Raw genomic sequence first — 13,115 nt, forward strand, 5'->3', positions numbered from 1 at the left:
ATATTGGTACAAAATGGTGGGTGCACAAAGAGGCCTTTGCTCTTTCCATCGGAGCCCAAAACCTGATGTTTTCACTGTTGATGTTTTAGACAGGTAAAACATTTTCTGCAATTACACTCCACTGTAGCTGCTGAAGATGTCTCAACGTGACACCATGCCATCTGTATTGGGCCAGTTATCTAAGAAAAAATAAGAAAACTACACCTCTAAACAACAAAATGGACCCAATAATGCAAGGTACCCAGCAGCTCGTTTTCAGTGTGCTTGCGTGATTATTGTTTTTTGCTTTAAATCACCAGGCACTCAAACTGGATTCACAGGTACATTAGATGCAGTAGATATAGCCAATCACCATCAGCCAAGTACTTGTGGTGAATAACTCACTGTCTAGTACTGCTCTTAGTCTGTTTTTATGCTTGTTGAAATTGCACATCTACAGTCCCACTTTTTACCTTTCTGTCGTGCGTTGACAGTGGACGCAGTTGAAGTTGACTGTTAACAAAGCAAAAGTTCAAAACAAGAAAAAGAAAAGAAATCCAAATGAATATTAAAACACCAAACACTTGACTGTTTCATACTTTTGTGCCCACATCTGGCGGACAGTACAATTAGGAGCAGCATCAGCTGTACAGTCTGCCGAAAACACCTTCTAAAAGCCCTTGAGCTTGTAGTCTGGCGACAGCATATGTGGGTGAAAATGAGTCACAGAGAGTAAGTGCATGTATGTATTTGAAAGCGTGTGTATGTGTGTGTGTGTGTGTGTGTGTGTGTGTGTGTGTGTAATGTGGGTAGGGGGTTAGTTGAGTACAGCAGATTGAAGCACTAACCAGAGCACTCAGATTTATTAAAAAGGGCCAGACCCAGCGCCTGTCCACCCCCCCCGCCCCCTTCTTTCTCTCTCCATCCTCTATTGTTGTCACTTTACTTCTGTCTCTGTGCATACATACAGCCCCCCGCCCCACACCATCCTGCATGATATTACGTTTTTCACTAAAAAACCCTCCATAGTCACCGCTGGTCCCTCAATAAGAGGCTGAGTAGAAGGAGGGGTCGGGGGGGGAGAAAGGAGAGGAAGGACATGGTGTTCCTGAGGTAAATGGGGACCCCAACCCCAACCCCTCTCCTCACACACCCCTTTTCTCTCCTCCACGTTCATTACCATAACCCCTGTCCACTAAATTAAATTGGGGGTCTAAATCTCCTCTCTTCCCCCCAAAACAGCGCTGACCACCAGCCAAGGGGATAGACGGGTGGAGAGAGGAGACAAAAGAGGTGGAAACCAATCTAACTAACCCCACTTTTGTCATCTGACTTTATTAGCTAAATGTATCGGCGGAGGGAAGAAATGCATTGTTGGCTGTGGGGATTCATATTGCTTAGGAACACCACACACACACACACACACACACACACACTTGCAGACATGCAAAAGGGCCCGCACAAAGGACACGCGTTGGCTCTCTGTGTGTGGTTTATTCGATACAAACTATGTTGGCGAGCATAAAACGTCCCTGCGGCGCTGCAAACGGCGAGATTACATTACAGTGGCGCCCATAAACATGCAAACACTCAGAGAGGAAAGTGTACTTAAGCAAAGGCACACAGACATAGGAACACACACACACACTCACAAACACACCTGCTTATCCACGGCCCTGTCCTTTTAATCTCTATAAAAAAAAGTCTGACAGCTTTGAGACGGCAGAAGCGTGCATCAAGACGAGCTTACTCACACTTCCACAGAAAGGTTTTGCGTGAGATCACACACTGGCTTCATTATGTCAGGGACCTGTGAAGGAGGACAGGAGCCTTTCCTAAGCCCTGTTCTCTCTATTCATGCAAGCAGGGGAACACGATCACTGCCTTCAGGTTAGCACAAAGGACCAGCACTTCTGTATTACACACACACACCAGCAGCAGCAGCAGGCAGTGATGGACATTAGCTAACAGAGAAGCGCACACACCTTCTGGAGATCACACACACACATGCAGAACTACAGTACGACCGTCTACACACCCACAAAAACACACATACCATAGCATTACTATGTTCTTTAAACATTTGAAATATAGACTTGTATTTATTATGTTACCTAAAAGATTATTCGGATCTGGCCCATATCTTAACAAATGTAGCACAGGAGAAATTGTGCTTCAACGCAGGTCTAAGGGATATATTTCCCCATAAGTCAGATTTTGGGTGGAATTAGCATGCTAGCTAACTAGCCAGCAGCCGCAGCGGGCGGCTCAGTACCTCCGCTCCCCACCACAGGGAGACTTCTTTGCCGAGAGAACGGATGACAGCTGGGAGATGACCAATCTGGTTAGCCATCTTCCAATGTCTGCTGTCGTCCCGGCCGGGGAGTAAGGCAGAGGGACTGTAGGCTCTGTGCTGCCGCTGCTGATTCGGGCAAATGCTTTTGATTGTACATATGTTTCCCTTTTTGAATGACCAATAGGTAACCGCTGCCTGCTGCCATGGAGAGTTATTTCCTCTCACGCAGGCGCAGATCGTACGCGCTAGTTCCTCGTCGACTGTAGTCTTTGCGGTGTGTTCAAGTGCAATTTTTTGGCCAAGACAAGGGCGACGTGATTGGGACATGAGGCGACGCCACAGTCGGCCTTCGACGGCACTTGTTCTTGGCCGTCTGCCTGGTGTGTCAGCACTATTATGGTCTCTCTTCTTTCTACCTTCCCTTCTTACAGCTGAACACCCAGTAGCACGCCAGGCCAAGGTAGGAAATTATAGTGATTGAGGGAGTGAAAGGAGGGATGGAGAGGGTGAAGAGAAGGAATGTGAGCTATGAGACGAATGAATAGGCACGGGGTTCTTTATGGCATTTATGTGCACTGAGGAGAAAGCCTATCGACGGACACCTTGTTGGACAAAGGGGGAGCACACACTGAGTGCATTCGATTAGGGGTGCGCATTGGTGTTAAACCAAAAAAGGTCCCCTGCTGTGCCCAGGATTCATTATTTACCAGGGGTGTAAAATGGACACTGGCCTGTATATACACACACACACACACACACACACACACACACACACACACACACACACACACACACACACACACACACACACACACACACACACACACAGGGTAGAAAGAAGTCCTCAGAAAGTACACTAGTACTCCTGTTTACACGCACATAAATACCATAAATGTACTCACAAATGGCCACAAACGCACACTAACACACACACTTACATATGATTGCCGATTACAAACCCAAAGAGAGCGAGACACACGGGGAAGTCAAATATAGCCAGAGTACCACCAATTTAGCCCTTAATGGTCTTTGTGAACATCAAGAGCACAAGACGAAGATGACCAATGGATGGTGCATGCATGTGCGTGTGTGTGTGTGTGTGTGTGTGTTTGGAGGAGGACAGTGTTTACCTAGATTACTTTCCTCCTATATATGTGTCTAATGGCCTATGAATGTTTCCACGGTAACAATGACAGTTTGAGCTGGTTGGGTGGACTGACATACGGACAGCAGCACAGGGGGAGCAGAGTTCAGGTGACCATATTTGGTTGTGGGGGGATTTTTATTTGATATCCGCACAGCAGGTAGTGTCCATGGTATGAAATGACTTTTATCATCTATGTGTAACAAAGACAAAATGGGTCTGCATGTGTGTGTGTGTGTGTGTGTGTGTTCCCTGCGGCATTCACAGGTTTGTGCATGTGTGAAGATAATGTACAGTTTATGTATGTGGGTGGAGGTGGATAAAATATATGACTATTTTGCTCCCGTATATCGATAGTAACTGAGGTGAGGTTTGAGGTAGGTTTGTGGCAAAAAAATACCTGCTGACACACAGAAAGTAATGTGTTATTAACAAACTCAATATTCAGGAAAAATGCAAGAAAAAAAAAGTTGACCTGCCTGATATGACTATATATATGTGAGTATCGTTCACATGAAGTAACACAGTAACGTTTGCTAAAAGCATGATGACGCTGACACCTTTTCCAGCAACTTTACAGGACTTTACATACTGTATGAAAAAAAGTGTGCATATGTGCCTGTGAAGGTAGCGGTGTGTGCAAACTGGTTTGACATCGATTACCAGTCAGTGGGCATGTTTATGCATGTGTGTCTGAATGTGTAAATACTTATCTATAATATACTATATATCTGCATGCATGCGTTTCAGACATGATACATCCTCAGATAGAGTTTGTGTGTGTGTGTGTGCAGAGCAGTGGGTGGGGGGTGAGGCGGCTTAACGCAATAAAGCATGTTGTATTGACATCCGTGTTGTGTCTATTGATTCCCCATTATGGAGCTAACAAACCCGCCTGGACGCTTTGTCATTCGCAATCACGTTAGCACTGGGACTCACCAACAACGCTGCCCCTTTTAAAATCTGATCCATACACACACACACACACACACACACACACACACACACACACACACACACACACACACACACACACACACACACACACACACACACACACACACACACAGAGAAGCAAGTGTCCTCACATGCACACACTTTCTTGCATTCCTACACATTCACGGCAATCGTTCATGTCAACACACACACCCAGGCCACCCACACACTCACGTTAGAACCACTAATTCTCATGCACACATATCAACAGCCAACACACACGCACACAAATGGGTTGGCGGGAGAGTAGTCAATGCTGGCTAATCAATAGCGGTGGAAGGTTAAAACCGCTCGCACAATGGGGCAGCTATGAGCTTGCGGTTTCCAGATAAACCACGCATGCCGGACAGATCCATAACTGACCTCAACGCGCAATTATTGAATCGTCTACCTGTCTTCCTGCTTCTCTCTCTCTCACACACACACACACACACACACACACACACACACACACACACACACACACACACACACACACACACACACACACACACACACACACACACACACACACACACACACACACACACACACAGCGGCAGACATACTGTATACAACTGTACACAGACATAGTCCAAATTCCTCCTCATACACACTTCTTTCACACATACTTTCCGACATATGTTCCTATACACAAACACACTGATACTGTGTACCTCTACATGAAATACTGCTCCAACCTGAACCACTTCTCTGCCTTCCTCTCTGCACAAACACAAATAATTGCATACACACTTTTGCACACAAACACATGGACACACATACAGCCAATTAATCCAGGCACAGGGGCCTTTGCCCAGGCCCAGTTTGGTGTGGCCCAGACAACATAACCCCCTCCTGGGCACCGTGAGGTGAAGATCCTGGGTGGGAGAGAAGGTAGTTATCGAGCAGCACGGAGCACTCTGTGTGTGTGTTTGTGTGTGTGTCTGTCTGTGTGTGTGTGTGTGTGTGTGTGTGGGCAGGAGGTTTGTGCTTTGAACTCTGCAATAAAAGTTTGTCTGCACGGTTATTAAACAATAGGATAGAATAGAATAGCACACACTATTGCCACATTGCCTTATTGTTTCAGTATCATCCAGAATGTTGTTGCTGTGGTCATTTGGATTTAACCGTCATAAGATTTTTCTGTTTGTTTTCTTTGTTGTATTTTTAATACCACCTACATAACATATATTTTTTTAAAGAGCTCTTTTTGTTTGATCGTGTATCATGACTTTTCATCATTAGTTTAAGTCACTACTGTGTAAAGACTTAAACTAACTAGAAAAGCAGATGGTAGAACAGAAGAGAGAAGAATTGAATCGAAACTGGACTGAATAACTACGGCTCGGATAAGAGGCCTCCCAAAGTAGCCAACATAAATAAACCATCCCTCTCAATCCAGACACGTGCCTTCTCTCTGTGAATTTGACAGCTCTCAGTTTTATATGGGCCTTAGTGGCCCTGGAGGATTTTACAGCAGTGTACATAAAATAAAAGAGCATTTAGATTTCCTTTGTTGTGGTGCAGAGCAGGGACAGAGCAGCCGCAGCTACAGGTCCCTCTTCGCCCTGCCTGCCCTCTGAAAACCACACAGCCGAGGAGACTGTCTGGTCAGATCTCTGAGCAGCACAAAAGCCAAGCTTTTTGAGTCTTGTGTGGCAAAGACCTGATGCTCGCAATGAACTAAGGAGTCAATCTGTGTAGCTGCAGAGCACACGTGTTAATTACCAGCAAAATGTAAGAATTCAATGAGGAGCTACACTTTAGGACAAAGGATGTGGTATCTCCCCTCCTTTCTTTTCTCCTTCCTGCTGGTTTATGACCACGGTAGACATAGATGAGGGGTCTGGGTTCATTCACATCGCCGCCCAGTCGGCTCTTGCTGTCCACTCTTGTTCAGTATTGAAACTACTTACTCTGCACGTGGTGAGAAATGAAAACCTCCCAACTGATCCCATTGAAGCTTCTTAGTTAGAGTTACACTGTGTTAGCCAGCAAATGTCAAAAGCTTAAATGTTAAACAATACTAAAAAGTGAGTGTTATAAAAAAAATGGAGATGAATACAGAGTGCCTTGAAAAATACCAAAGGTCAAAAGAGATACGTCTCTAAACTCATTCCTACTCCCTATTGCACTGTTCTGTCAACCTGAACAAACTGGAACTTTCCTGCACATGCTCGGGGAGTGTGAACAGGTGCATGAGTTCTGGAATAAAACAACATCAATAATATCTGATGTGATAGGATGTAGACTTCCTACTGACCCAATGGTAATGACGACTCTAAATTACATCTGCTTGGGAGACCGAAGAAAATGTGGCTAGCCGGCTCAACCGCAACCAAGAAAATGATAGCACAGTGCTGGCTCCCCCCCCCCCACTCGCTTTGTATAAAACAGTGGTTGGCATACTTCCTGGAGATAGTTATGCTCGAGCTCTCTACAGCAAGGATTAACAAAGTCAGGTCATCGACTACAGACCTATGGAAAAACACAGCAGCACAGGTATCGGTCCTAATGACCTCAACACCACAAGAAGTAGAGGAGAGCGACTAGGCAAGGTGTGATCTCTGTTTTTGTCTTTTGTATATTGGTTTGGTTTGTTTTCCTCGAGACCGCAGAGGGTGGGAGAAGGTTTTGGTTCTTGCTCGAGTGCATTTATTTGTTCTGTATGTTAAAAATATAAAAAAATATAAAAAATTTATCATAAAAAATAAATACCAAAGGTATTCAAGTACTACTGGTCTTGACAGTCAATGCATGCCTTTTGCTTTGGTAGGTATGATGTTTTAATTCCACCACAATATTCTAAAAAGTAAACAAATAAGATGGAGTACCTTAACGTAGTAAAAGGCATCGATTCACTAAATGCATTGAGTTGTTTGTCTGCATACTTAGTTGCATAATGAGTTAAATGATCCACTGACTGTAATTATCTTTGCAGTCATATAGCAGTATTCTCAGGTGGTTCAATACCGGTGGATGTGTCCATATTTATACGATTTTGATTTATTTTTATATTCCAGTACATGCAAATATTTACTATGGTTAAACTTTTCCATTTCCATACACAGTAATAATATTTCCATTAATAGAGGGAGTCATAAGGACACTAAAACACTTAAACTCAGACTAATGGATTTTAGTGTTAGCAGTTAATAAAGTGACCTAACCCATTGACTTAATGGCAGGTGACAGTCTGAGACAGTTTACTGTCTTCAAGTGAACAATTTATTTACAACAATATATTACTGGGCAATTAAATAAAGTAAAATGTGCAAAGAAAACATCTTCATTCTCCGATAACAAATTCAATCCAGTGATTGTTTTAAAAGCGTTTTGCTGTGGTGATGTGTCCTAGGCCCAGCTGAGCTGAGGCCAGCAGTCTCAACACCGTAGTGTTTAAGAGTCGAGCTGACAAAAAACCCATAAGCCCTCACTTTAGAGCCACTGTAGAACCTGTCTGCTAGCGTCTGCTGTTTAGGACCTCTCTCTCTCTCTCCTTCTCCACTGAACCTCACTCACCTCATCTTAGACTTTTGATACCCCTGTCTTTGCACACAACACACAAACACACACACACACACACACACACACACACACACACACACACACACACACACACACACACACACAGGTGCAGGCAATCGTACAGATGCACACATGCACACCTTGGTCAAAGGCGCAGATCAGAGAGAGACAGAGAATTGTGGGTAACAGACTTAGCTAAAGTGGCTTATGGGGCCCGGCCAAACCACACCAGGCAAATCCAATTCAACAACCTCCCTGTCCATTGGGAAACGAGAGAAAAAGGGAAAGAGAGAGAGAAAGAGAAAGAGAAAGAGAGACGAGAGTTTGCATTTTATTGAAAAGGCTTTCGTGTCAAGTGAATACTTCACAGAAATGGGAGAGAGAATGAGAAACAGGGGATTCTGAGTTTCCTTCTCTCCAGAGATTAAGGATGAAAGACGGAGAAAAGAGGAGGAAAAAACAGACGTGGAAATGAGGGATGAGTGTTGGCCTTTGCTCTCCTACAAAGTGTATTTCTCTCATGTGTATTGGCTGCTTATCAACATGTTTAAATGAAAAAGCCTCCCGTACAGACACTTTGACTCTTATGTTCTCACTAGGATAAACACGAGGGAAGTCACTCACACGTTACACTTGTTCTACTCGTATGTTAAATCATTGACTTTATTTATTCCTCCATCATTATTCATTTGTTATGCTGTTCATTACATGACTGATTCTTTCACCCAACCATGAATGTAGTTAAGCGTTTCATCTGTCCAATCACTGTATTAATTCCTTCACTCTCTCGCTCGCTCAGTTTCTTTCATTGCTTTGATCAATTCAATGCACGGATTCTTTCACCTGTTAATTCGCTAACTGATACTTTCACCTTCTCACTCATTTATTATTCATTAATGCACTTGCTCATTCTGTTCCTCATTCAATCATTCATTCATTCACCCCCACGGACCCAGCCTCCAACTCTCCTGCTTGTTCTCTCATCATGTCTTTCACTTTAATTTCTTAAAGGGCCAGCAGAGAACTTGACCTCCCCCCCCCAAAAAAAAGAAAACAACAACACAGAAGCCAGTGGTTATGTGTCACCTGTCAAGGAGGCCAGAAGCAGCTCTCATTAAAAACCTACACTTTTTTTTTCTCCTTCTGACATCTACTTAAGGTGATAGCCTGAACTACCCCTGCACGGCTCGGCACGGCTCGACATACACAACTACGCCCCCATCTGTCATTTGAAATTTCCGCCTGGGTGGATTAAGGGCGGTGGGGATGGGGACAGGGGGGAGCCACTGGCATTGTCGCCCTCTGAGCACCCCCACTCCAACATGTAGACACACTTCAGTACACGCATGTGGTTTATGTTGGAACAGTGGCCAACAAGTCACACTCACCAAGTTTTAAAAGTCCCACAGGTGAAAAGAAAGAAATAAAGCAGGTGAGTTGAAAGCTGGGTGACCTCTAACCCTTTAAACATAAACACAACAATCTAATATATTGACAGAAGAATACATTTTCGTTTAACTCATTTCCATTTTTTTTGTTGTTGTTGCTACAGTTCACTTTAAATTAGTATGAACCCGTCACTGCAGGAACTACTGTGAATTAAAGAATAATATGCTGAGCAAATATAAGTGATGCAGCCCTTCAGGTATATTATAGGAACATCATAGTGAGATGAAAAAAAAGAATACCTCTTATTGATCACACTGCAAGTCACTAAAGCAATATTAGAGTGATCATAGGGTATTAAAGCACAGCATAAAGCCATGATACGGTCATTAAAGTAGGTAAGTATTGATTGACAAACCAGCTGCAAGTCCCTGTAGTGATAGGCCAATTATATATTAGTTTTACTACATAATAAAAGTAAGGTACAAAAGGATGCTTGCGTTTTTAGCGACAAACATGTCAAGTTTATATTTGAATTTCAAGTTGGAAAACGTCACTCTGTTCCTTTTTTTTTTTCTTATCACATCATCGTCCAGTGAAACCAAACTTTCTCGCTGAGCCAACTTTGACTGTACTCGTTTTCCCAACGTGGGCCCCAGTCGGAGATCAATACCTTCTGATCGATAGATGACCATGAATATTCCAGCCTAAGCTGACCGAGAAAGACTGCAGGAGAGGAGAGGAGCGGAGCGAGGAGAGAGGAGGCAGATGGGATGGAGGTTGAGATGGATGGATTGCCATGAATGAAAGAGGACAAGATGAGGAGAGAGAGCGGCGCCTCTGTGAGACTGTGATGGATGCTAATGAGCCAAAAATATTCATGCATCCAATTTTGGGTGTGTTTTACAGTTTGGATTCATGTGCAAGTAAGTATTTCAATTAAACTCTCTGCCTTGCCACTGATACATTCAGTTTATTTCTATTAGCGGAGACACAGGGGAAAGATGGTAATAAAAAAATAATCGGGCTGAGATATTTAGTCATCTAATTCTTCAGATAATTTAACTTAGGTTGACTTGTTTGTGTAATTTCAAGCAAAGCAGATACATCAAGCTACAAGAAAATCATTTCTAATTCAGGAGACAAGTTGATTTTAATTTTACATACGCGAATGAAACAATCACGGCATCAAGAAATTACACTTGAAAACTCTATAAAGACATTAAGGTTTGGGTGCATATCTTGCAGCTCTAAAATAACTTTCATGTATGGAAAATGCTTGTGAGTTGTATGTCGTGTCATATTAGGTAAAACATAGCAAGGATTAAAATGATGCACATGTCACCATGTATGTATCTAATGTTTTGTGCATACAAGTTGAATGGACCTTTAGTTAAATTTGAGATAAAACTGAGATAAGAAAATATAATTTTAATTGTAGCTAATTCTACCGGGTTAGAAATAAAAAAGGGGGATTAAGCTAATGTTAATAACCGGGCTTTATTCTTTGTGTTAGGTGCCCGGTGGAGATATAAAGGACCAGCAGAAAAGAGTCTTACCGGGGCTGGACCGCGGAGCCAGCGAGGACTTGAGTCTCCAGGCGCTGAAGTCGGACGCTGATCTCTGAAAGACGAAGGGGACCGGCAGGGGGACAAACATGGTCCTCTGTCGACCTGGGGGTCGTTGTTTTTTTTTGTTGTTTTTTTGTTTATTTTAGTCTCAGTTTTCTTCTTTTCTTATCCGTCGTGCTTCCGTCCTTCTTTGGCCTTTCTTCGTATGTTTTTCCGGGTTTGTGGAGAGCCGGTTGCAAAGACGCTTGGATGGTTTGGAAAAAATAAATAAAAGAAAGAGACTTTTTCTTCCGTGGATCGAGTAGTCCGTGTCTCAGCGGATTCACATTTCTCTCTTTTTTTGTTGTGTGGTTTCTGGGATACAGACGGATATTACGGTCCTCTTACTTGCGTCTTCTTGGAGTCAACTCGGCACACAAAACACACACACACACACACACACACACACACACACGTACTGCGATGTGCAGGGCGCGCAGCGACGACTGTTAAGCTTTTGGGAGAAAATGTAAAGCTGCTATCCATAAAGGCTAACACAGGCGGCAGGTGACTGGACAGCGGATGCTATCTGTTATCATGGCACCCATGTGAATCTAGTGCAGTTGGTGCTCCTCTCTCAGCTGCTCTCCATTGGATGTAACACAGACACAATTGGACTCCATTTACTTGTGTCCAGACAGCTGTGCGTAAAGATCGCAGTGGCTCTCCGTCTCCGTCTCACCTCCTCGGAAGGCTTTGCTTTGGTTTAGGCTGTGGAAAGACAGATTTCACCTCCCGCACGGTCATGAAAAGTGTCAAACAAAACACGATCCAGCCGGTGAATCCTCGGCACAGAGAACTGTCCGTGTAACACAGGAGTTGCTTCTTTTTTTGGTTCTCGTAAAGATTTGGTTAGTAGCTGGCTGGTCTGCTGAAGAACGCACGCACATAAAGCGACACAATAATAACACGCAAAATCACTATTTGGTAAAATATAGGAATAGTCAAATAATAAAGTAAGGTTACGCAGGATCCTCCTGTCTGACTTTCGCTCCTCCCTCTCCTCCCCTCGCGGTTTCTCCCTCTTTCTCTACCGCGGGTCACCAATTAAAGCAAAAATCAATGGATAAATAAATGAATAAATCCATATCAATAAGTACACCTATCTTCTGCTTTCCTCCTCCACTGAAGCAAGAAAAAGAGGAGGGGGGAAGCGATACCCCTTTTCTTTTTACGGTGTAGTGTCTTTTCTTCGGCTCTGCTTCGCCATCCGCCGGTGTGTATCTCTCTCTCTCTCTCTCTCTCTCTCTCGCTTTAGCCTTTCTCTGTGTGTATCCTACGTGTGTGTGCGCGCGTATCTGCGTCCCCTCAGTTTATTTTGGGAACCCCGGTGGTTTCGGTCCTTCACCGCGCAGCCTGAACGCACTCTGGCACGGCAAAGCGCTCGGTCCGGGAGACAGACAAGAGATATCCAGCCCCCTTTTTTTTACCCCCTTCCCTCCCCTCTCTCCCTCTACCCCCTTTCTCCCTCTACCCCTCACACATACGCACATATAGGCTACACAAACATACACACAACCCCACTTTCTCTGTCCATTTCTTTTTCTTTGCACACATTTATTGACACGTTTATTTTATCTGATGTGTCATATGGGGCCTCTGAGATGAGAGAGACACCAATTTATGACCGTACATTATTTAAAATATATTTCATTAAAAGGATTTATTCTCCAGGAGTCTATGTGGAATAAGAAACACACACACGCGCACACACGCACACACACACACACACACACACACGCACGCACACTTATTGACCACTATTATCCCGTACAAGACGAGCAGGGATCCGGCCAATTGATCATCTTATTACTTCATTATAATGAAGTCAATAATCACATCATCGCCGGCCTCCGGAAAATCGATCGCCTCTTCACAATGTGCGGTCATGAATTCAAAGGGGGGGGGGGGAACCTTTGATGTATATTTCAGCAGGTGGATCTCTCTCCCTCCCTCTCTCTCTCTTTTTTTTTCTCTCTCTCTCTCGCATATACTGTAGATTTACATCGGTCTGGCCAACGCAAGGTCACCTGCAGCACTCAACTAATGTATTTTATTTTATTTTTTTAACTCACAGAGGTGAATAATCAAAGCCTGCAGAGCCACGGGTGTTAAATTAGTAATTACTTTGGGCTCGGTAAGGCTACGTGCGTGCGTGCGTAAAATGTGCGTAAAATGTCAGTTGAGCTGAATC

At 43.8% G+C, this 13,115-nt stretch overlaps 1 protein-coding gene across 2 annotated transcripts in view; it reads right to left on the reverse strand.

Moving 5' to 3' along the window:
* The window catches only part of LOC120572008 (POU domain, class 2, transcription factor 1), an 81,347-nt gene that overhangs the window by 52,904 nt on the left and 15,328 nt on the right, over positions 1-13,115 (reverse strand). The window contains exon 1 of one of the 2 annotated variants that reach the window (XM_039821190.1): positions 10,871-12,254. The exons of the other annotated variant lie outside the window; for it this stretch is intronic. Coding sequence (XP_039677124.1) covers positions 10,871-10,970 — 100 coding nt within the window. The 5' untranslated portion in view covers positions 10,971-12,254. Of the gene's footprint in view, positions 1-10,870; positions 12,255-13,115 lie in introns of those variants that run through there. 2 annotated transcript variants of the gene reach the window in all.

This window comes from Perca fluviatilis, chromosome 13, assembly GCF_010015445.1.
Source record: "Perca fluviatilis chromosome 13, GENO_Pfluv_1.0, whole genome shotgun sequence".
NCBI lineage: Eukaryota > Metazoa > Chordata > Actinopteri > Perciformes > Percidae > Perca > Perca fluviatilis.